General features: G+C 33.8%; 3 protein-coding genes and 1 pseudogene across 4 annotated transcripts; 2 read left to right on the top strand and 2 right to left on the bottom strand.

The window, feature by feature from the left end:
* Positions 1-936: 936 nt before the first annotated feature.
* LOC108817331 (DNA-directed RNA polymerases IV and V subunit 4-like) lies at positions 937-2,965 on the bottom strand (annotated as a pseudogene).
* An 8,902-nt stretch (positions 2,966-11,867) lies between these two features.
* On the top strand, positions 11,868-13,484 carry LOC108839960 (uncharacterized protein At4g22758). Its single transcript, XM_018612751.2, has 3 exons — positions 11,868-12,316; positions 12,692-12,896; positions 13,086-13,484. Exons 1-3 carry the CDS (start codon positions 11,972-11,974, stop codon positions 13,280-13,282), a joined length of 747 nt encoding a protein of 248 aa, XP_018468253.2. The 5' UTR covers positions 11,868-11,971; the 3' UTR covers positions 13,283-13,484.
* Positions 13,485-20,125: 6,641 nt separating this feature from the next.
* LOC108841478 (protein cornichon homolog 5) lies at positions 20,126-21,581 on the top strand. The gene is made up of 4 exons (XM_018614233.2): positions 20,126-20,570; positions 20,776-20,957; positions 21,052-21,174; positions 21,308-21,581. Exons 1-4 carry the CDS (start codon positions 20,499-20,501, stop codon positions 21,336-21,338), a joined length of 408 nt encoding a protein of 135 aa, XP_018469735.1. The 5' UTR covers positions 20,126-20,498; the 3' UTR covers positions 21,339-21,581.
* Positions 21,582-22,157: 576 nt separating this feature from the next.
* On the bottom strand, positions 22,158-24,489 carry LOC108823937 (AT-hook motif nuclear-localized protein 1). Of its 2 annotated transcripts, none has more exons than XM_018597256.2 (5): positions 23,679-24,489; positions 23,173-23,240; positions 22,955-23,086; positions 22,706-22,867; positions 22,158-22,627 (listed from the first exon to the last, which is right to left on the bottom strand). In XM_018597256.2, the coding sequence occupies exons 1-5, from the start codon at positions 24,145-24,147 to the stop codon at positions 22,415-22,417; spliced, it is 1,044 nt and encodes a 347-aa protein (XP_018452758.2). In that variant the 5' UTR covers positions 24,148-24,489; the 3' UTR covers positions 22,158-22,414. The 2 variants fall into 2 exon arrangements, with proteins under 2 accessions (XP_018452758.2, XP_056854350.1); XM_056998370.1 differs by having other exon boundaries at positions 23,173-23,234; positions 23,673-24,489.
* Between the last annotated feature and the right edge of the window lie 1,006 nt (positions 24,490-25,495).

A 25,495-nucleotide genomic window follows, 5' to 3' on the forward strand; every position in this document is an offset into this window, starting at 1 on the left:
GAGATCAGATTATAATACTGGATCAATTCTATATGGACGTGGACACACAATAAACTATAAAAAGCAAGATTAAGTTAAGTAATAATTATTAAAGCAGTAAATAAACCAGTAAAAAGTAAATAGTTGGTTGTAAGATATATTGGAAAAGAATAGACTTAGGATTTCACAATATATGAATTATGATTTATAAATGTTAAGGGTGTGAGATGTACAGTTCTAAAACTTGAATGCAATAGTAAGATATCCAGTTCTCGTTGTGAGTCTAATCAGATGTCTAAATCTTATGTTTAATCTCTCTTGCGAAGAAGGAACAAGTGTCGATCGACACTATAGCGTGTCTATCGTACTTCTTTAGGCAAGCATTAACGCTCATATCGATAACGCTCATATCGATATGTTAACTTGATTAATTAAACTGATATGTGCTCAAATTACCTAGAGCAACCTTACTCTCATCAAAAAGGTCAAGTTGTAGTATTTGGGATCGAATCCACAAGGAGCTAGGGAACATACTAGATTTTATTGTAACTAAGCTAGGTTGAAGATTTCAAAGCAGTAAATAGCAAGTAAACTTAAAACTGGTTTGAGTAGGACAATTACTCAAGTGATTGATTCGGGGGTTTAATATATACACTACAAGAAATATGTACATTGTTAGCTCACGATAAACGCTATCGTAGACCTTTCATAGCGTTTTTTCATATGCTATGTCATCGGCAGCCATCATAGGTACCCCCTTTACGATAGCATTTTTTTTGACGCTATGTAATGTGCAGATACGATGGCAATAAATAAAAGATATTAATAACTTAACTATAGCATTCTTCTCTTGCTACAAATTGATTACTATTTCATATTTCATGCTATGATAGGTGTTTCTACAATAATTATAATTCAAAATAAAATAATTGAAATAAATCAAAATTTGATTTATAATTAAAATAAAAATAAATTTTATTTATAAATTAAAATCAGTTTACAACCAAATTCCAGTTTACCAAACTAAAACCAGAAAAGAACCTAAACTAAACAATAAACTTAACTAAACCAAAAATCTAAACTTAATCCTCTTGCCGTCAAGAGTCTACTCATCACGCTTCACAAGTATCTTCATTGGCTCCGTCATAAACTTTGATGTCATCAAAATCTCGTGAGGAAGAGTTGCAGAAACCAAGCAAACCTATACACACAAGGAATAAAGTTAGATAGATGACAATAGAAACCTGATAAAGAAAGTTGCTCATCTCAATTCAAGCTCTACCATAATCTTATTACAGAGCATCACATAATAAATTAAGAACCCAAAGAAATTTACTAAAAATCTGCAGGCATATAGAGATTGTAAGAAATATTGAGCAGTGGGCAACCACAGATTATCACAAACGAGTGCAAATTTCAAGGACCTTACAAGCGTCCAAATCAACTTAAGATAACAATGCTGAAAATATGAGACACCTGATAACACCTACAAAAATTCAAATAGAGTATATAAAGATCACCTTTCATTTAGTGTTGCAGAAGATAACAGCTTGAGTGCGTGTCATAAATATCACAGAGTGTATCAAATTTCCACTCTTCCTTCTCAACAGCAAGGCAACTGGTTCACTTGTGCACATGCTTCCAAGGCTCAGATATTTTCTAAGACCTGCATATATGACCAGTACTCAGTTCAACTTATAAAGGTAAAAAAACTGAAAGTCCCCTAGGGTCTGTTGTCTGAACTGAAGCTCTTTGGATAAGTTAAGTACCTCGCTTTCAGAGACACCATGCTTTTTCAGAAGCCTTATATCATACTCGTTAAGTTATAAACACAGGACAGAATCAGATATGAGAATGGCATTAATCTGCATCAAAGATCAATGAAGACAGCTACAAAAGGATACTGAAGGATCTGTCTAACAGACTGATGATTTATGTAGTAACGACCATCCTTCACATACTCTAGTCCTCTGTCGAAAGACCTGAAAAAAAACTACAAGTTAGTGAATCCAAAGACCTTTCCCGCATGGAAACAGAACACATGTCGTGAATTTTTACTTACACAGGAAGCTTTAAACTAGGATCTTCGGATAGCACAACCATTTGTTCCTTGATGCCTTGTAGAATCTCAAAAGCTTCACAATCCATCAAGTATTTTGCATTCTCCGGAAGCTCTGTAAACACCATCACAGAAAATAAAACACATATTAACATGCTGAGCAAAGGGCATTGGTAGAGAAAGTAGCAGATGTACTAACCCTTATCAGTCTTAAGCTCAAGTGGCTGAGACTCTTTAGACAGAGAACTTTTACTAGCATTGGTTCCCTTCCCACCTATATCCAATAAGGCAAGAGTTTAAGCAAACGTGTACTTGGAATCCCGTGGGACTAGCACAAACACAGAAGATAACACAATAAAGTTGGGAACTTCAGGAGGAACAAAGCAAGAAGAAATCAAAAAGCGCAAGCCTTTAGGATCAAACTGGACTTTCCTTGTACTCTTAGGACTTGGTTGAGTTATAGGAGTTATCATCCTTGCCGGATCCTATAACCCTCAAAACCGAATCAAAGTCAATGTCGATAAAGAAGGTAAGAAAATCTGATGAAAGTGGTTTAGAGACACGATACCATAGAGGACTTGAGAGAAGATTTGAACACTTTTCCTCCTTTCTCCATCATCTGTTTATTCTCTCTGTGTGAAATTAGGTTTAGAAATCAAAGAAGCACTTGAACAGAAACTTGAATTTGCAGAGAGAGAGAGATTGCAACAGGGGAATACGAGGTGGAGAGGAAAGGTGGTGACGAGGAGGAGATGAATCGGATGGAGACATGGTGGAGATGGCTGACGGATGGGAGATGACGGTGGTGAATCTGGTGATGGTCGCGGACCTGGCGGTGGTGATTGAAGAGGACGGTACAGATGGATGGGAGAAGAGAACGAGGGTTTGAGTAAATCTTTTTTTTTTCCTTTTTTTTGTGAACACTAATTTTTAGACTTTAAATAGAAATGTATTAGATCAGTGTGGGAAAATGTTATTTTTCGGGGCTTCTCAAATTTTTACTTCAAGTCTCGGCGGAAAATCTAATTTTAGGTTCCCGCTTATCGAAATTATATCAGAGCACTTATCTAATGCTATTATATTTTATAAAAAAAAAATTATCATCAACGATAGCAGTTCAGTAAAACGTGCTATAATAATATGCTATCAATGTGGACTTTTTTTGTAGTGATATGATGAAAGCTCTAGACTTAGGATTACTATTCAGGTTATCAGGATTATAGTAGTATGAATGCCTGTGTGAGATGCTTGCATGATATTAAAGAACCCAACGATGCAATAACTGTCATTCTATGGGCTATCTATTACTAGAATCGATGAGACTCTCATTGGTGAATCATAGAAAGGCGTTGATCGACCTGCTGTCGCACGTATCGATCGACATTGTCTCGCGTCGATCGATCGACAACTCTATAGGAGTATCGATCGATGCGCCTCTAGTAAGCTTTAAGTGCGGGTTGATAACAGTTTGCTAAGGAGTTTGCCAAATCAGCTCTCGCTTGTTTCCAGAAAATTCCTAGCTCAAAGAAGATAGATCCAAGGATTGTATCAACTGTCATCATGTATAGGTTAACTACTCCTATACAAGCATTAAGAGCAATCTTCTAAGATAAATATCAAATGCTCAAGTATTCATATTTGGGGCTAATCCCTCAAAACCTATTTGAATCATAAATCTAATAAATTTTATTGATCCCAACTTGTTGAAAATTTGACACAAATCAATAAAATAATAAGTTAATATTTTTTTAGAAAATTCTATTTAAATATATAGTCCCATTAAAATTATAAATTAATAATTTATATGTATATTTTTTTGGACAACTTATGTATATATTTTATATACGTAAGAACATATTATTATATTGTTTGTTTTATATTCACATGCAATTATCTTTATATTTTCTTAACACTTAATGTATTTTTATGAGATTTAGATTATATCTAAAACCATCGATGAAATATATATTATATACAGCATATAATATAATAAAATTAATATAAACGTCATATTTCAAAAAATTAACAATTAATGTCTATACACTAAAATCAAATATTTTCCTTATCTTAGAATAATTATATCTTAAAATAATAATTCTAAATAAAAAAAAACTTTTGTAAACTAATATCTTTATAAATTAATAAATTTTAAAATCCCAACATTATTAATTTATAGAAGTTCTACTGTATGTGAAAGATACTATTAAATTACCCTAGCAGTTCTATGTATCAATAATTCATCAAACCCTAATGATCCCTAATCTAACAAAGTTCCTACTCAAACATAGTTAGCATAAAGATAAACTAAATGAATTGAATAAATAGATAGAGTAAGAGATAACGGAGTTTCCATACAAATCTCTGAAGGAATCTTTGTTTTTTTCTATAATAAGCTTCTAAATAAAACCCTAGATATTACGGTGTAAAAGAGATTTAGCCTAAACAATGGCTACACTCATATATAATAGGTAATAAGTCGGCAATGGGTAATCTTGTAATATGTTGTGACTTTTGGATCTAAGTCGGTTTTGAAGTAAGTCAGTTCGTTTACTCCCGTGGGGGTTGAGCAACACCAAGGAAGAGGTGTCGATCAACACTTCTTCTGAATCTCGACTCAAGACTTCTGTTTTCTTGAACAGTTATGAGTTTCCTCATCTTTAGGCTCTATAATCTCCATATTGCTCCAAACATGTTTGGACCTGAAAAAACTCTAAAATATAGTCCACACACCTATAAGAGACTTAATATCATTCACACCAAGAGATTGTAGAATCGTGTTGAGGGGTGTTGCAGCCATCTCCTGCTTGAATTCAGTCTTCAAGGCTACAAAAATTTCTTTGAGTGTAGTCATATCAGTCTTAAGAAGTTCCACAATTGTGTGGACAAGTTCAGCATTTGTCTCAGTCAAAAAAAAAAAAGTTCAGCATTTGTCTACATACCAAAGATGCACAAGTCCATATATAGGCTGCGTTTAAGAGTGTTGGAACTGTCTCAGGTAGTTCATAATCTCTGAAATGGATGATCCCAAACCCATATATACCCCCCCCATTTGATTGTCTTTCCACGCTGAAAAAAATTGAAACAATGAATGTAAAGCACATGAAAAATACATATTGCAGACAAATAAGAGACAAGTACCAAGATACAAACAAGTTGTGAAAATAAGACAGTCAGCTTTTAGACGATAATGATTAAGCAGACAAGTAATGAGGCATAAAGATATATCAATCAATTAAAAAGGAGTACCTTGAGATATTCTTGATCAAGTTAATCAATTAAAAAGGAGTAGCAGTGTGGATGACACCATTGGGAGACTTATCCTTGAATGGCATTTTTTGGCCAAAACTGTAAAAATTTAAGGACAAGTTTATCAGCATTTTTTTCAATAAATCAACCATCCTAGCGAGTGTGTGTCTTCCACACAGGCTCAGTGAAAGGGGAATCCAAACCACCATCAACCATCTAGAAAACAAAATACTAGGCATGGACATTTCGGGTATCAGTCTGGTTCGGTTATTTCGGGTTACTACTTGGTTTATTTTCGGTTCGGTTCGGGTAGTTTCGGGTTCGTTCCGGTTCAGATAGTAAAACTAGTAACCGAAAAATACCCAAAAAATCTGGTACTCATTCGGTTCCAGTTCAGTTATTTCAGGTAGTTCGGGTAATTCAGGTTAAATATATGGTATTTGGGGTAAAATATCATGTAATTAGGAAGATTCAGATAAAAACCTTGGATATTTCAGATTGCTTTGGATATTTCTGATAAAATTATCCGGATTCTTTCAGATAATTTTGGGTAGTTTGGATAATTTGTAATATTTTGGTTTTAAAAGAAATATTTTTGGATACTTTTAGTAGGTTTTTAAATTATAAATATATATTTAGTTATCTTATATGTATATATAATTAATACTTTTATATATTCGGGTATCCGTTTGGTTTTCGGTTCGGTTCCAGTTCGGTTCGGTTATTTTTAGATATAGAAATATAGGAACCATTCGAGTATTTGAAAATTTAAGTTCAGTTCCAGTTTCGGGTATTTCTATCCGGTTCCTGTTTTGTTCTTTGGTTCCGGTTTTTTCTTGCCCAGGAAAATACAATGCGTCATTATGAATTTTTATTAGTTAAAACCCATGTTCTAAAATGCGTCGATTGGGCCGCGTTCTCAGCGATTAAGCGTTCTTCGGACCTTAACCGTGGCGTTTCACCCTTATTTGGGCAAAAATATTGGGAAAAGAAAAATCTGGGGTTTTCAAGCTTGCAATTGATATTTTTTCATGAATCTATCATACTTTATCAACAATAACAAAGAAACAGAGGTTAAACGACGCAACTCACTAAGAAAATTGAAGAATCATGGTGAAAAAAATCTGAAATGCTGCAATTAGGATTGCAGGTCAGTGAGGAAGATGAAGAGAAAATGACTCTTTTACTCTTCATTAATAAAAACAGAAAAAGCAGATGAAAATGCATTAAACATGGGCGTCGAACCCAATATCTACTGGTCAAATTAGGGGCAATAACCGCTGGACAACAGAATATTATTTTGATTGCTTTACTGATCCAAATATATATAACTATAGTATCAATAATAGTTCTTAAAAAAATCTCCGATTACTCTTCGAATTTTTCCCGATTTGTTGTTAACTCGCTAGGTCTGGGTCGACCGCACGTGTTGCGTATAGCAAATTTTGAAACATGGATTAAAAGACAATATACATGAGAGAGTAGGAACTTTACCCAATCATACTCTATCGCAAGGTTATTTGGTTTGATTGGACATCTTCTTGCCATGAAGAGCTGAAGTGCGTAATTTAGCAGCCGATTAGAATAAACAGAGGACGACAAAAAGTGGAGCTTCGAGATGAGACATGACCGTGGTAGATCGAGCTCACCACATCTCGACGGTGATTTTGCTTGACGAGGAACAAATATAAAGTACTGCTTGTTGTCTGTCAGAGAAAAAAAAGACTACATCGTAGACTAGTTTTTTTAGTGTTATTGTTAGAGGGGAATAGAATATACTCTCTCCCTCTGTATCACAATATGTGGATTTAAAAGTTTTTGCATATCGATTAAGGAATTACATATTTTTATTCAATCTTTCTCGTTTATCTAAAAACATCAATAATTATAATTAATTCAACCAATAAAAATTCATAATACATAATACAAATAGTCAAAAACATCAAATTACATTTAGTTGTTACATAGAAACTTGAAAACATTTCTTAAACTGAAACAATTTTTTTTCTAAACCATTTAACATTTCAGCATCGCCAGGGACAAAGAACCGACATGTGGCAACACGTGACTAGTCTGGACCACTTATGTGGGGCCAGGATACCTCTGTATAATTAAAAAAAAATGATACGAAGAGAGTAATTTTTTTCAAAAGAAGAAAATGAATGACACTGGATCGGAAAAGTTAAACAAATATATTTTTTTAAACAAAGAAAAAGCATAAAAAAAACTGAATTTTTTTTGGGCTTATCGACCAAATAGCCATATTTCAGTGTAAAATTAGGTGAATAACTCTGATTTTGACATAATTAAGTGTTTAACATTTTGCTCACATTCTCTCCGGTTCTACCCCTTCCCATAAACGGTTGCCAGTTGAAATTCATATAGTAAACCAACAAAATTTTCCACCACGTCGTATATTTCGTGTCATTGCTCGTCGCCCTGCTTATATTTGTCTAGATGTAATCCAAGCGGGTTCAAGTGTTTGAAAAGCATATCTGCCAGATATTGAATAGTTACAGGTAAACGATTTGTGTGGGAAAAAGTAATCATGAAACCCTGACCGTGGTTATTTTTGTGACATATAATTATAAGGAGTACGTAGTCCATCTCTAATTAACACAAAAAATGAAAGAGAATGCTGCAACATGAGTGGATAATAGTTGTACGCGTTACACAACTTATGTTACCATAAGAGACAAAGAAAGTTATAGGAATTATTATTCTATATGGCAAAATAGTATATCTTCCAAATGAAACTGCACCCTATCAACTAAGAACTAAACACTACGTACACGGAAATGTAAACCGTAATACAATGTAAACTCAAAACATCCTTAAATTAAACATACACAGTTTTCTAAGTAATAGGGTGCAGTTTAATTTGGGTTAAGAAAACATTTACACCGTCCATTATGAGAAGCGTTCTATTCTGAATACACCGTACTATTTTAAATGATACTAGGGGTATAGTACAACTATGATTGAGTTACATGAAATACAAAGTTAATGGGGATGCATAAGAGAACAGTTGACACCAAACACTAAAACCAAGTTAGGAAAATATAAACCCTAATCCATTGGCCAAGTTAACATATGCGAACCGTTCTATTCTATATAAACTGTACTATTTTAAATGATATGATAGGCGTAATACAACCATGATTGAGTTATATGAAATACAAAGCTAATGAGGATGAATGAGAGAACACATGACACAAAAACTAAACCCAATTTAGGGAAATATAAACCCTAATTCATTGCCAACCTAAATCTTCTGGAAATTAAACCCACATTTCAGAATAAGGGAGAGATGTATTTACATTACTCACGAGAACCATTCTATGCTATATACACCGTACTATTTTAAATGCTACTCTAGGCATATTACAGCCAGAACTGAGTTACATGAAATATAAAGCTAATGGGGATGAGTAAGAGAACACTAAACCCAAGTCAGGGAAATACAGACCCTAATCCATTGGCATTGTTAACTTACGAGGACCATTTTATTATATATAAACTGTATTATTTTAAATGATACTAACATTTACACTCTAATTCATCCGGTTATACTCTTCCACATGAAGTATATAGAATGGATAAGGTGAAAATGTAATTGCAATATAAAAGACAATGTACAATGTATCTCAAGTATTGATATGGACATATAAATCCTACAATGAAATATAAACTGTAACTCAAGTAGCAAAATACATAAATATTAAAAACATGTATGAATTAAGAAGCTAAAGAATGTGGTATTAAACGTTCTAATTTATAGCAGGTATGCAATAAAATGAATTTCCATTTTACATGATCCAAATAGAATAGAACAGACAATAGGTACTCTATCAAAATAACTTCTGCATCGCCAAGTCCCCATCCTCTAATTCACCATTGATCAGTTCAATCCAACGGAGGTTGAAATAATTGTTAACCATTTTCTTTCCAGTGGATTCAAAGCTTGTCTCAAACAATTTACTTGGAAAGTCTAAATCGACGATGACGAAGCGAAACGGTGGCGACGATGAAACAAATGATGATGATGATGATGGTTAAATTTATGTATTCGTTGTATCAAAAAGAAACAGAAATCTGAAAAGGAGAGGAGATGAAGAAACAGAGAAGAAGAAGAAGAAAAAAAAATTATTATCACATATGAGTACTTTCCAATGGACACGAAGTGTTTATAGAATATTATAATTATTAATATTTATTTTTCTGTGCAGGTTTTACCGGTGATAACAGAGGGTAATATAGCAATATTACATAATAGATACATGATACAGTGAAAAAGTAAGGTTTTTAGCTATAGATTGAATTTTTTTTTTTATGGTCATACATGTCAATTTCTCAATTTTTTTTTTCATGGTTAAACTTAGTTAGAAAAAAACTAGCATAAGAACAATAAGTGTTTTGTAATGTAATAAAAAAGTCACATAATGACTTTGAATATGGTGCATATAATAAAAGATCTTGAATGTAAATTACTCAGATATATCTGAGAATTTATTTAGGATAATCATTTTTAGTTTATTTTCAAAAAATAGTTTTCTCTAGAGAAAAATGATCAAAATATATTTTTAAAAAGGGTAAATATGCATTTATACTCATATGGTTAAATAACCTAGACTGTTTTTAAACTAAATCCCCTAGACATTATTTGCGAAGTGATTTGCCACATGTCTTTTCTATAATTTTTTTTACAAAAAAATGTGACATATCTATTAAAATTGATGACATGTCATATGGTTAAATATGACATGAATAATTACTTTAGTGCTGATATATATTTTTGAAAAACCTTTTAGAATATGGCAGTAACTCATATATTACATTTAATCTTGATTTATATTTTTGGTAAACTTTTTATAATATAGTAATAACTCATAAATCATCACTAGAATAAATATATTTAAATATGAAATTTTTAATTTCGAAATATTTCTTAATTTTACGTTTATAAATATATAATTTTTATTATATAAATTTTCTGCATTTTAAAAAAAATAATATAAATTTTTAAATCGTAATATCATTAGTTTCTTTTAGATATCTACAAAATTTTATAAATATTTTTTAGTTTTAGTTTTTGATAAAAATACAATTTTATATGATTTTAGTAATTTTTTACAAGTTGATATAATACATTTAACCAAAAGAAATAGACAATGTTTTATATAATATTCTAATATATATGCATATGTATTCTTAAATATAATGTAAAATAAACAAAATTATTTTCTCTTAATTTTATGTTTAGTTAAATGATATTTATATTAATTATTGGTAAAAAAGAAAATATAATATTAATAAATTATATTTTTAAATATAATTTAAAAATTTATCACTGCACATGGTGCAGGAAAACACCTAGTAACCTAGACTTAAAGAGTTAAGGAGTAGGGTTTAAAAATTTAAAGGAAAAAAGGCAAATATGATTTTATATTAAAACAGTTTCAAAACATATGTTCGAATTTTAGAAAGACAAATTGAAGAAAAAAAATTCGAAAAAATATTATGAAAAGTTCGACTGAAAATATATACTTCTATACTATAAAATTATTATTTTAAATTATTTTTATTATTTGAATAGCTATAAAGTAAAACGCAGAATGACGTTTTGCCTTTTAAATGAAACTTGTTCGACTACGAAAACATAAAAATAAACTATTTTGAGAAAATTGCTTTATATAGATTAGTTAGTTGCTAGACTACTTGTTATATAAACTTTCTGAAGAGTTTACACTTTGGCGATTAGAAAGCGATTAGAAAGAAAAGGTTCCGATCAAGATCCGTCACCTCCGACCGACGTCGATGGGCTTTCTCAGCCACGACGTCGATTGGACCTTTTGATTTAGCTTTCTCTTCTGTACAGTTCTGGCTTCGGCGTCGCATCTACAACACGGTTGTCGTCCCACTTTGGTTCCGGGAGGCGGTGGCTTATTTAGCACAGTGTCTCGCCGGCTTTTGACTCTAGTACCCTCGCTTTTCTCTCCGGTGGTGGGTGTCTGGCTATGGTTAGATCTTAGTTCGTGGTTTCCTGTTTAGGGTAGTTCGCTTGCTCGGTGTTTGGTTTCGTTAACTGCGGATGAGATCTTGACACTTTGTCGATTGAAGCTCTCCGATGAAAGGGTTATGGTGCGAAGAAGTAAGTGAAGCGTGTAGGCGACGAGGTAGATTGTTGTGGTTTTGGTTACGGCGTGTTCCGGCGAAACCAGAGATTGTTTTCGTCTTCTCCGGTGCTAGCCTCGGCAAATGGGTCACGATGTGGTGATCGGATGACGGGTGCAGCGTTTGGATGGATAGAGTTTAACACGTGGGCGATTATGCAAGTTTGGAGCCGCGTGGGTTTGTGTGTTGTAGCACGGGTTGGGAATGGGCTTTGGGCCCTTGTTTTCAGTTTGTCCTTGTTTCGGGCCTTATGTTTATGCCTTTTGTAGTTGGATTCTCAGGCCTTTGTGTCATTAATAAAATATTAGATGAAAAAAAAAGATTAGTTAGTTGCTCAAAAAAAAGAATATATTATTTTTTTTGTTGGTCAAAAAAGAATATATTATTCAAAAAGACAAAGAAAAGAGAAACCGAAGTCATTGAGATCCTCCATTTCACGTATCTCCTAACTCCTAAGCAAACCAACAAAGCTTGCTCAGCTTCTTCTTCTTCCTCCTAAACCAACTACCAAAAATGTCAGAATCATTCAACCGGAGAAAAGTCACATCATCGGACATAAGCCTAGGCCGGAGCTCAAGGACCACTAGACGTAAGGTGAAGCACCAAGTCTCCGACTCCCGTCGTAATCCCAGTAAGATTCGTTCAAAGTCTAATAAAATCCTCAGCCGAAGTTTCTCGGAGCCGAATCTCCACCAAAGCATCGCTGTTGAAGATGATGCTGATCGACTTTGCTCTACGCCGGTGGTAGATCTCCCGGAGGAAATCGTTTACCTCTCTAAGATCCGTTCGGAGGTTTTCGCTTCAGCTCCGTCGTTATCTGGCTTCTCCTCACCGTCTTCTTCTCCGATTAACCAACAGGTAATGTAATCCAGCTTATCATCATCAAATGAAATTGTTTTATTTGGTCCTCCATGTCGTCTCAATGTGTTTGCTATTAGAGCCAAGTACTTCAGATGTTACAAATTAACCCATCGATCTTACTTACTTAGAGACTGTCTCGTTCATTCATTAACCAAACTAAAATCCCTTGTTTCTGCTTCACAAAAAAAAAAGATCCCTTGTGTCTATTCGGTCCTTCAGTTATCAATTATGTATTAATTCAAGCCACAAATTTTGATTGTTATAAATGAAACCCTTCCTTCTCATTATTTCCAAGTAAGCTTTAAATTCCATTTGATTCAACAGAAAGATTCTGAATTTCAGTTTTTTGTGTTTGTTTGATTATAAAATCAGGTTTACAAGAGGGAAGCAGAAAAGGTTGTGATCAATGTATCAGTAGAAGGAAGTCCAGGACCTATAAGGATTTTGGTTAAGCTAAGCTGCAGCGTGGAAGAAACGATCAAGATGGTTGTGGACAAGTATCGAAAAGAAGGACGAACGCCAAAACTCGATAAAGATCTTGCCTTTGAACTGCATCAGTCGCACTTTAGTATCCAATGTAAGCTAATGCAAAATTTTGATGGGTTGAAATGGCTAAGAAACGGAACAAAAGCTTGAAATTTTCGAGCTATTTAGATCAAATCATAGAACAAGACATTCGTCTATTAGATATGTTAAGTGTAGCTATATAATTCAACAACCTTAACTAAAAGTTTAAACTCTTAATTTGGATTTTAATAATTTGTAGGTTTGGAAAAAACCGAAATAATTGGTGAAATAGGTAGTAGAAGCTTCTACATGAGGAAGAAGGAACCTGAAAACATGATTCTCGTGATAAAGAATCTTCCATCATCGAACTTGATCCAATCTTTTGTCGCACAAAAGATTGGGAGAATTGTGAGGAGGACAAGGAAGATATGGAACATCTTGGTATGTGCTCAGTGAACAACAAAACCGGTTTTAAACAGTAACAAAGTATTGTTCTAGTTATGCTTTGCACTTTGGAGCTACACATAATATTTACTTGTGTTGCCTCAAATTTTAAATTTTATAAAATAGAATTAAGTTATTTGTAAAGGTTATGACTTGCAACATATAAACCATATGTATTTTTATATTTGCAAATATAGATGTAGATGTACTATAATTCTACTCGTATTCTCTATTTTATAAAAATCGACTTGTAAACAAAATTGTGTCATTAGAATATTTTCGACATTGTGAAGGTTTTGGTTGTTTGGCGGGAAAACTCAATTAATTGTGGAATATCTGGAAACTTATTGGATCAAGGATTTGAGATAAATTCATTTCTTTTTTAAATTGCCTTCAGTGTTTTTAAATCCGGACCGAACCGGCAGTTGGACCGGGTTCAACCGCGAACCGGATACCAAGCCGGGTTGAGTTAATGCCAAAACCCAATCAAAGTTGAACCGGTTAAAAACTCATATTGAACCGTTAAAAACCCAGGAACCGGTGACCCAACTAACCGGTTAAACCCTGGTTCGCATAGAAAACAAAAATTTTGTTAATAAAATAATTAGCTTTTTTCAAAATAAAAATAGGGTTTGTGACAAATTATAACTCAAGTTATTTCTGTTTTTGACATTTTTTTTCTTTTTAAGTCTGTGACATTTCACAAGATATTTTATACTTCTCAAAGTATTGTCTTTGTGGATGAAATTAATAATTGAAAACTTACGTTTGTGTCTTTGATGTTCTCTGCAAAACTTTTGCAGTGTACTAAGCAATGGAAGAGAATGATCGAGAAATTTCGCTTCCATCAAATTCAAACATAGAAAATCAACAACCGTCACAATGTGTATATAATTTTTTTTAAAGATATAAAAATTCATAGTTATAAAATCCTGAAAAGTAAACTTTAAATGTATTTTTTCTATTAATTTAGATTTGAACTATCAGATTATTTTATTAGGTTTATTACATTTCAATTTACTATTTTCTAAATTTATTTGTTAAAATATGTATATTATATACAAAACTTTATTAAATTCAGTTTAGTACATCAAACCCGGTCGAACCCAATCGAACCAGGTTGAACCACATTGATCAGTGACCCAAAATATTTCCGGTTCGCTCGCCGGTCCGGTTTATAAAACACTGATTGCCTCTTATTGTATTTAGCATTTATAATTCTATATGAAATCATAACTTATTGGATAAGTCATTTGTAAAAATCCTCTCAAATTCTAGCTTATTGGGAAAAATTGTATTTTGTCAATAAAATCTCTCAAATGGGATTTGGTGGAGTTTGGATTATATTCTGAAGTGTAAAATCAATAATCCAAAATACCACTTTCCTATAATGGTATTTGAGACTTTTATAAAAAATAAAAAAATTACTTCACGTTTTTAAAAAGAAAATCAATTTTTTTGAAATGAAAAAAATAATAAAAAATATATGAAAATTAATTTTAAAATTTTATATATTTTATAAAACTTTAATAATATCAAATTATAGTAATTTTAAATATATATATACTATTTTAAATAAATATTTAAATTTTAAAAGATTTTTTTCAAAAACTCTGAAATTTCTTCAAAATAAAAATCCCATAAAACTTTTAACAACTCTTTTTAAGATTTACCTAAATCTCAAATTTTCTTGAATTTACTCAAACCTTGAATTCTCTCAAATCTTTGATTCAATAGGCTCTACTCAGATTATGTAATGAAATCATATTTTCGTTATGTTTATCACTTTGGTTTGGTTTATTTAGATTGCCCTAGGTGAAGCAAGTCACCGATTAGTAAGATTGGTAAAATATTTGTAAATTTTGATTTGATTTATTACGCCTTTCGACTAGAATTGAAAAATCCAGATATTTATTGGTCTGCAAAGCAAAGCAACTAGTATATAATATTTTATAGGAACCGAAGCAAATCACAAGATACTATTTTGTGAATAGATATATGATCTGATATGATTTTGACCAAAAAAAAAGATATATGATATGATTTGATTTGTTATATACATATATTAAAACAACTATATATATATATATATATAAGTGTTGTATTATATGCAATTATTTTAGTTATTAAAGTTTCAAAAGTAATTTTCTATTTTGTAATAATTTTTTTTGAATTTTTATTTATTTTTATATTATTTTATTGGTATGTATCAAATCGGTTATCTGGTTAAAAATATAAAACTTTACAGATATCTATATACCAAATATCTAAATAATAGCGGATCAAATTGAATCGAACAAGTAGTTGTTACCTTCAAAACTCCTCGATATTTGATTTGTACCTACTCCTACCGACCAGTGACCTAAAAACTAGTATGATGTATGGTAAGAAAATCCACAATGAAATGTTAAAAGGTCGAATCAATGATGGATTGTCGAAAACATACTATTTTAGCCAAATATGTTTCATTATGGATAGGTCGAATCATACTATTTTAGCCAAAACTTCAAAAACAAACTTTACCAACAAAACTGCAAAAACATATTTTTCGACAAAACCACTAAAAATTCACTCTCCTACTAAAACCACAAAACTCTACTTTTCGACCAAACCCGCAAAACAAACTTTCCGGTCAAACCCGCAAAAACGCACTCACCCGCTAAAACCGCAAAACACACTTTTCTACCAAAACTGCAAAAATTTATTTTCTCGTCAAAATCGCAAAACCACATTTTCCAGGCTAACCTCCAAAATGCACTTTTCCGCCAACGCAACGGCCAAATCTACAAAATCGCAGTTTTGGCCAAAACCGAAAACTCACTTTCCTATCAAAACCAAACGAAAACTCAATTTCTTGTCAAAACCAAAAATGCATTTTCCCACCAAAATTGCAAAATCATTTTTCCAATACTCTCAAAAATGTATTTTCCTGTCAAAACCGTAATAACACATTTCCCGACAAACCTCAGTGCACTTTCTCGCCAACACAAAACACACATTTTTTGGCCAAACCTGCAAAAACGCAGTTTTAGTCAAGACCAAAAACTCACTTTCTTAAACTCACTTTCTTGTCAAAACCAAAAATACAATTTCTTCTCAAAATCGCAAAATGCACTTTTCCAACAAACTCTCAGAAATGTACTTTCCCGCCAAATTCGCAATACACTTTTATATTAAAATCGTAATAAGGATTTGTCTATTAAAACCAATAAACATACTTTTCAACCAAAACCATAGAAGCAGATTTTTCCATCAAAAAATATAAAAATACGTAAACATTTGTATTTTAATTATTTTAGCAACAAATGCATCTAGATACGAGTGAGTTACATAATGGACCACTTTTTGTCTTTTGTTTACACGCAAAGCCACATCCCACTTGTAGCATACTTTCACTTGGAAAGAGAGTGTTTATTAGACAGAAATACCCTTATAGAGGAGAGCGTGTTTTTTAGTCTAGTTAGTCAATTAGTTCGAACCTCGGTTGGTTTAATTTCATGGATGCTATGCCTGTCCACAAATACATGTTTAGATGTTGTGGATGCTTTCGTGTCCATATAAGGATGTTATGGTTGCTCAGATTTGTGGATAGAGAAAAATTGATAAACATTACGTGGATATACAAACATTATGTGGACAACGAACATTGTGAATACAAAAATAGTGGGCATATAAATTGTGGACAGACAAATGTTATAAGAATGAGTTATAGACGAGAACGCAACATGTAAAAGAACAAAAAAATATGTTTAATTTAACTTTGTGGACAAGATTTTCTATTCTACAATTAGTTAGTAGGTTCCATTAACAATTTTTGGATCCAAATTTTGCCAGAATTGTTTATCTAAAAGTGATCTGATGATTAAAATGCACTTCTGAGAAATATTTGGCAATGATCTTCTAAAAATCTATATTTTAAAATAAAAAAAAAGAATTGTGGACAAGACATATAAAATGTATTGTGGACAAGATTTTGCAAGAAAATATGTGAACATGGCTTACTAAAACTAAAGCCTATATCAAAAAACTCAAAACTTTATTCTGGATGAGCTTACATGATTGTTAATTTCTCCATGATCAATTGATGTTGAAGTTCTTCCTTGTGAAGAAAGAGAGAATCTCTTCAGCAATTTGATTTGGCTCCTTTTCCTTCACTGACAACAAAGGTCTTCCTCAGTATCTGAAAAAAAATCCAAACATTGATTTCGAGAGTTTGATAGCGAAGTTAGAGAGAGAGACCAAAGTTTGAACCTTCGATTTAAGGAGCGTTTTGGTAAGAGACGAAAAGATCTGCAACTGAAATAACGAACACACCCAATGACGTGTAGTAGCTAGCCAAAGAGTAACCACCAAAAGTCCCTGTCTCTCCGCCATTATCAGTAATGAACTAGGGTTCTGTTCACACCATTGATGAATCTCAATCGCAGCATTGAGGGGCTTCGCAACCATGGCGGTGACAGGGGAGACTCTGTTTTATTTCGTCACACTGTCTCGTCTCCACCCATTGATTACTTCATCTCTTGAAGTATCAGAGATAACAACCTTGGAGCTCATCACTCTCTCAAACTCCAGCCACGAAAGATCCCGAACTCACCCGCGGTGGATCCCGAACTCACACACAACAAATCCCGAGCTCATCCAGTCTCTGAAACACCACCACAGATATCCCGAGCTCATCCACGATGTATCCCTGAGCTCACCGACGTCAAATACCGAGCTCATCCACTTTCTGAAGCAAAGTGAATCTATGATTAGAAAAGACAAAGAGTGTACAATTAAACCAAACAAAATTCGATCTTTTTCCCCAGATCAAAAGAACTTAATAACGAAAGCAAAAACAGTAAACACGGATCTTGCTTGTACAGTAAACAGTAAACAGAACAGCAAAAACAATTAAATGCAGTGCAAGTTGAAGAAGAAACCGTACCTTTCATGTCTTATCGGAGGAGATGGTGCCTTTCCAAGAAGAACCGCAAGTAGACGAACCAGAGACAGCCGTTGGGGGACTTTAGGAGAGAAGGATGTTAGGGGATCTGGGAGAGAGAAACTGGAAAAAAGGATTAGGGTTTGAAAGTTGATTTCAAAATTGTAAATCAATCCAGAAGATGCCCGAATGGATTTCGAAAAAGAAAGTTGAATTTTCTTTAGTGAGGTGGACCCCGGTTGAAACTGGTTTGGGTTTAGTGAACACATTGCAAAAAATAGTTGTTCCTCTAGTTAGAGGGCAATGTAATCTTTTAATCATAAGAAAGTATGTCGCCAGATAGAAGTGGCTTGAGATGAAAATATAAAGTGGAAAAGTGGCCCGGAATGTAAAAAATTCTAAACGAAAACTAATAATACTCAAATGGACTATCTAAATAAGATTCCTAGATGACCATCGATGCACTTGTCAGATGGAGATAAACTGGGCCCTAAATCAATTCTAGGGGACAAAAAGATATATATTTGTTAGCATATTAGATTTTTGTTTACGAAAATCACAGTACATTATGTAAAGAATATGCTCTTTTGATAAAGGATATTCTTAATTTCTTATATAGTTGGTCGATTGACTCAGTTAATGTAGGGCTACCGCCCAAATAAAAAAAACTTTTTGAAATAAAACCATTGGACAGTATTGCAGACAAAATTTATTTTAAATTTGAGTATAGCATTCACATTACTTATAGTTTTCTTGTTTTTGAGCGTTGTATTCACATCAATCTCTTCGAGTTTTTTTCTTTTGGTCAAACAATCTCTTCGAGTTTATTACATTAAGTATTCAAACCATAGAGGAAAATTATATTTTTTTTTTAATCACCAGGAAGTTTAGTTTATAAGAGGATGCAACTCAAACAACAAAGAAGAGAGAGAAGAGAGAAAGCAGATCCAGTTGGTTCCGGCGTACGGCCGGCGCGTGAGCGTCCGTGCCGTCGTCGGAGTCGTTTGTCTTTGTAGTTTATTCATCCGCTCCTTGTCTTCTTTCCGTTTCTTCCGGTGTCCGCTTTGTTTAAGCTCTGGACAGACACCAACCGCGGTGGTTTCTGATCGTGGAGTGAGGACGCGGTTGTTGGAAGTCACGGTGCGGTGAGGTTTTCATAGATGGGATTTTTCCGGGAGGTGGAGACTTACATAGATCCATGGCCGCCGGTCTTTGTTCTCCGCGAGGTGGAAGCTTCCATAGCTCACCGACGTCGGTCTAGTCTCTGGGGCGTGGAAGCTATCATAGCTCGCGTCGTCGGTTTTAGGGTTTGTTTTTCTTTTTTTAATAAGTTGCGGTGTGTAAAAGGTGATGGGCTTGTGGGTCGTGAGGGGAGATCTCGGTTGAAGCCGAAGATCTACGGCGACGGTGACGAAGCTCAAGAAGAAATAGCGGTGGAAAAGATGTTTCGTGGGCGGCACCTCATCTCTTGCGGTGGTTCGTTATTGTCGAAGGAATAGCTCTCGCTTGGCGATTGATGCTTTCCACTTCAGAAACCCCAAGAGATGGAGGCGTTTGCGGTGGATGTAGTGGAGTTGAGAACTCCGGTGTAGTCCGGCGAAGCGCACGGTCGTTCGCGGACGGTGGTGAGAAGCGGAGATGACGAGAGGGCTTTTGTGACGCGTGTTATCTCGGGTCTGAGGATGAGTACACGTGGCGCCAAAATCGAGAAGAGATCTATGAAGAGCCGACGTCGTTTTACGTTTCGGGTTGTCTGTCTGCTCAAGTTGGGCCGGTGTTGTTTGGCCCAATTGGGAGATTTTAGTTTGTTTGGTTCTCTGTGGGCCTTGTAATGTTTTGGGTTTTTGCTTTTTTTTAATCAAAATCTTTGACGAAAAAAAAAAAAAAAAAGAGGATGCAACTCAAATACGTAATAGGCACGAATCACGATCATTATTTACTGGCTACTTGTATAGAAATGGATTCTATTTTAAAGAGAAGTTTTATTTTATTTTTGTCAACCCATTTCAAATCCGATTGGCAGTTGTGGCTAATGTCAAACTTCCAAATATGCTCTAAATAAGAATATCGTATTAATCAATTTGCATCACATATATATAAGTAGTTATATCCAACCAGATCCAGTGGGATTTTAATAGTTTTTATAAAACCAATTTCTTATATATATTCCGTTTATAAATCTGATTGATACCTGCAATTCAAGCTTTGACTAAAACACCGTCCGTGTTCGACAATACAGAGTCAGAGCAAGGCGGTAGCCACGACGGTTATTGAATTTCCCGCCACGGCCAAAGACGGCGGAAGATGGGCGATTTACTCGATTGGATTATCTCCTTCTTATTCCTCGTTACCCTTCTCATCATCGTTATCTACCAGGTTTTTATTACTCCTAAAAGTATTGTTAGGTTAAATTAAATTAAAATTTAAATATACCGTAGTTTAAAGAGAACAGATTAAAAAAATATTGTCATTTTTATTGAATTTGGCTTTGATCTTCTGAGTTTGAAGTTTGAATCAGATGATAAGTTTTTGTAATTCAGGTTGAATTCGTAATAAATTTATCATTTTATTTGTAATGTAGCTGACATGTTTGGCGGATCTAGAGGCTGATCACATAAACCCTTACGATTCATCTACCAAAATAAACCGGGTTATTCTACCGGAATTTGGTTTGCAAGGACTTCTATGTGTGTATTATGTCTTAACTGGACATTGGTTCATGGCGATTTTGTCTCTTCCTCACCTTTTCTACAACATTAGATTGTAAGTAAATCATTCACTCATCATCATATTGGTCAGTTTTGTCATTCACAAATCTGGTTTAACTGAATAATGTTTTTTTTATTGCCTGTTAAAGATACATGAAAAAGGAACATTTGGCAGACGTTACAGAGATGCACAATACAAATAAAGGGGAGCAAAAGAAACGACTTTACAAGATTGCTCACATCGCTCTCTGCACTTTTATCACATCTTATTGGTAAATTTCTATCTTAAATCACTATATTTATTTTGTCAGCATCTTATAATCACTATATATTCATGTTATCCTCATGTGTTTCGAAGCTACATTCTCATTCTAATTATTTTTTGTATTCGTTTTGGTTTTTAAGGCTAATCCACTCGGCGTTGGGAGACATCTAAGGCTTAAGAAATCGAATGACCAACTTATATTTCTTACATTTTAGTCACCGGTTCTTGATGCATTTTGTTGACCACGACAAATCTTTTATGTAGTTCCTGATTTTTATGAATTTTGTTGTCTTATTATCTCTTTGGCTTTCTTTTTCAGTTCATTATACGAATCGTAAAGAAATTGATCAATTGCTTAAACTTTTGAAACTAATGTTGAAACATTTTTCGGAAATAAACTCTTGACCCTTGGAATTTAAGGTTCTAGATTAAGATTATTCATGTATGACTGACCTTATGCCGGTAGAAATAAAAAAAGTGAAACAAGTCCAATGCGCATGTTGTAGATCATGTCAAGAGAATCCTTTAAAGGTGTGATGGATTAAGAGAGACATTGATTCTTCCTCTCGGGGATGTCTGATCTGGTTTTGTGCTACCGTAAGCAGTTTCAAAGAAACATGCTATTTTACTGAGATAGCAAACACTCTACTATATATATGGATTATGTGCCTGTCTGTATATGAATTTAGTTTACAGTCTGGTGACACAGGTTCTGGAGGTACTTCAGTTAATGGGCCAAGTTTTATATGACCACCGATAGAAACCAGTTTTATATGGGACATCTTTGTTAAGTACAAGCTCTGATCAATCTTTACACGAAAAAGTGGAAACTTTATTCAAGATATTGAAATGGTTCAACTTGCTTGGAATCGTGTAGATTAAGAGAGTGTTATTGAGAGACTTCAACCTGATAACCATAGACCGAATCCAATAACTAAGATAATACTAATGCGATACTGGCTGATGGATACTTTGCTCTGTTGGATATAATAACAGGTAAAGCCGGAACCATGACCGGTTTGAACATATTTTAAGGAACAAATAATAATTCAAATACAAATAAACAAGAAGGAAATAAAGCTACACCATGCAACAACAATGGTACCAGCATATAAGACTTTTAAACCCTTAAAACTACCAGTTTAGTAGAACCCTTATAACGGCTAATGTTGAAAATCCGAAATGAACTTAACAAGGAACAAAAATACAGAGTAGATTAGATTTTTCAAGTTAAATTGACTTTAATATCAGAAGACTTGTTTCTTGGATTCAGAAGCTAAAGGAGTCTGCCATGTATTATTACTGATCGGAAGAGACGAGACCGAATGGATTGTCCGGTCACCAGCTGCACTAGAGATAGGAATCGCCGCGGTTGGGCTCGACAACATGAAATCATGTCTGTTCTTTTTCGGTTTCTGATCTTCCTGATCTTTTCCTGCTAAGAAACTTCCTACAACCACCTGTTTGATTCAAACACATGAAACTGTTAAAGAAAAGTTGTAGCTCTTCGGACCGGAAATATCAAGAAAATGGTTAACCTGAACCGGACTTGCAGCTACTAGTAAACCGGCGACACCACCGCCTACTACGCGTCCATCAGGACTTGCTAACGAAACGCTCATTCCTCCTGTTCTACTCCGAGTTCCGCCTATGTCATTAGGCATGAATGAACCGGACAATGATAATATTTCAAACCGACCCTGAAAACACACATAAACCATCAAAGAAAAACTTATCTTATACATCAACAACAAAAAATTGATCGATGAGATCTCTAAATCGCATACTTCGTATGTTAATGTACCGCCGGATGAATCAGGCTGACGAAGTGTTACACTCGAAATGACACCGTTTGCTGATAGAACACAAATGGCACGAGGTCCTTGTTGCGAAAACGATATTATCTTCATTGTTACATCCTAATTGAACCATTACTCAAAACTCGGTATAAAGATTATAAAAAGAACTAAGAGACCCGATCAAAAAACACTTCCAATGAGTTTACCTCACCGGCGTTGACCGCAATTACATGTGGTGTAAAATTACCACCGACGGAGCAAGGAACCCGTTCACCTGCACAAAGCACAACCACAAGGGCATATACAGTCATTGATGTTATCTTTACAGTTCTTTTATGTAACCGAGTTCTGTCGCTATAATATAAATTAGAAACCTCTGAATTCACCTTAACGTCTAAATGTGTTACTAAATTAAGCTTAATGTTACACGACTGACTACAGTCTACAGAAGTGACAATCGAGAACATGACTTATATGTGTAGATACTTATAGCCATGGGACACATCCATAAGCATGTACGAATTAATCAGCGATACAAAAGAAAGAGGGAATCTATTTCTAAGTTAAAGGCCCCACTTAACAAAAGCATGCATGAAGTTCTACGAAACTAGATTCCGACAATACTGGATTCCGACAAAACTTTTTTGTACTTTTTTATATTTTTGTTGAAACTCATTAGAAACAAAAAAAAAAAAAAATAGAAAAGATTTACCCAAATTCTCGACTTGGTGATGAAACTTTGTTCTGTTAAAAGAGTTTGTTGGTTTCATTTTGCCGCGTTTTTCAGAGGCGGAGAAATCGATGACGTGTGAACTCGCCGGGGGAGGATGCGACGGTGCCGGCGCCGATGAGATTGGCTTAGGAGATAACGCCGCAACTGCTCCATCTGGACCGTACTTCCTAGGTCGTCCACGCTTCTTCTTCATCGGTACGCCGGAGATACCTTCCATCATCGTCGTCGCCGCCACTGAAATTTGCGGCGGCGGTGCTTCTATGCCGAGCTGGTTCGTGTGATGGGACTGTGGTACTGGAGGAGCGACGGAGTTAGGAGAAGGATTTGAGCTTTCTGATATCGCAGCTATGTGAAAATCTGACGGCGCGTCGGATCCCACAACCGTGATACCGCCGCCGTTACCGCCGGTTGATCTAACTTCTCCGGTAGACTCCATCTCTAAAACCATTAGTTTTTCTTTTTTTTTCTTCTATTTTTCAATAATTCATTAGACTTTGGCGTTTGATTAAAGATACTCAAAGACGAGATTAACAACAGAGAGAAATATAATTTATAAAAAGTATAATTAAGATCTAGAACAAGAAAACAAACTGAAAATGTAAATATTACGGAGATATATGTTTTAAAAACAGAAAACTATTGCTAAGAACAGAGCTTGAAAATTAGTAAAAAGAAAGTTTGAGAGGAAACTGAGGGAAATTAGATTTATTTTCCTATGTGATTTACATGAGAAAAATATATATAGAATCAGTTTTTGATTTTAGAAATATCGAAATCAAATAATAGTATTTTTCTCCTTTTCTATGGTTTTATTTATATTGTAAGGTTTGTTTCAGCTAATTTCCATCGTAACTTTTTCCATGTCTGCCCACTTTATTTTAGTATTGAAAAATAAAATAATCGTGAAAATGAAATGCATAATAGCGTGTTATATTAACGTTTTGGAATATATAGATATTCGTGTTTGTAGCTGGAATCCTACGGGAGGGGATTAATAAATACAAAAGTTAGTAAACTAATAAACAGTATAGTGGGCAAAAATAAGGTGGTATACAAAACATTTATATTTAAATAACGAAATATTTTGTAAAAGACAAACATGGCGTGCGTAAATTTTTCTTGCCGTCAGTTATTTATTTTATTTTTAAATATTAATTTTCCCAGTTGAAAATGCTTTTTCCTTAATTAATAATAATCGGGGCTTGGATTAAAGGACAAGTAAACTAGGCTGCTAAAATGATGAATAAAATAAATAATACAGGGAATTATTTCATTTGGTGTAACATTAACAATAAAGAAAGATGTTTTAGCCAAACAAAAAACAATTAAAGAAAGCCAAAGGCAAGAATGACAATTACATGGGGCCAGCATAAACATATAAAGTCTCACAAAACTATATATGTAAATATATTTTCTTTTGTTTTGTTTCTTAATGAAATTCTTTTATAAACTTTATCGATCGATCCGGTCGACCCTGAAAAAAATATATTTAATAAAAAGTTGTTAATATACTCCCTCCGTTTCATATTAAGTGTTATTTTAGAGAATTTTTTTCGTTGCGAAATAAGTGTTGTTTTAGAGTTTCAATGCAAAATTTATTAATTTTATTCTCCATTCTATTTTTTTATTGGTTAAATTGTATCGGTAATGATGTTTTTATATTGAAAATATGCAAAATTAAATGTTTTCTTAATCCGTGTGCACAAGTCTAAAACGACACTTATAATGAAACAGAGGGAGTACTTTTTAGGTATACATTTGTATTCTTTGACATCATCCAACATTCCGACTAATGC

Source organism: Raphanus sativus, chromosome 2, assembly GCF_000801105.2.
Source record: "Raphanus sativus cultivar WK10039 chromosome 2, ASM80110v3, whole genome shotgun sequence".
Lineage (NCBI taxonomy): Eukaryota > Viridiplantae > Streptophyta > Magnoliopsida > Brassicales > Brassicaceae > Raphanus > Raphanus sativus.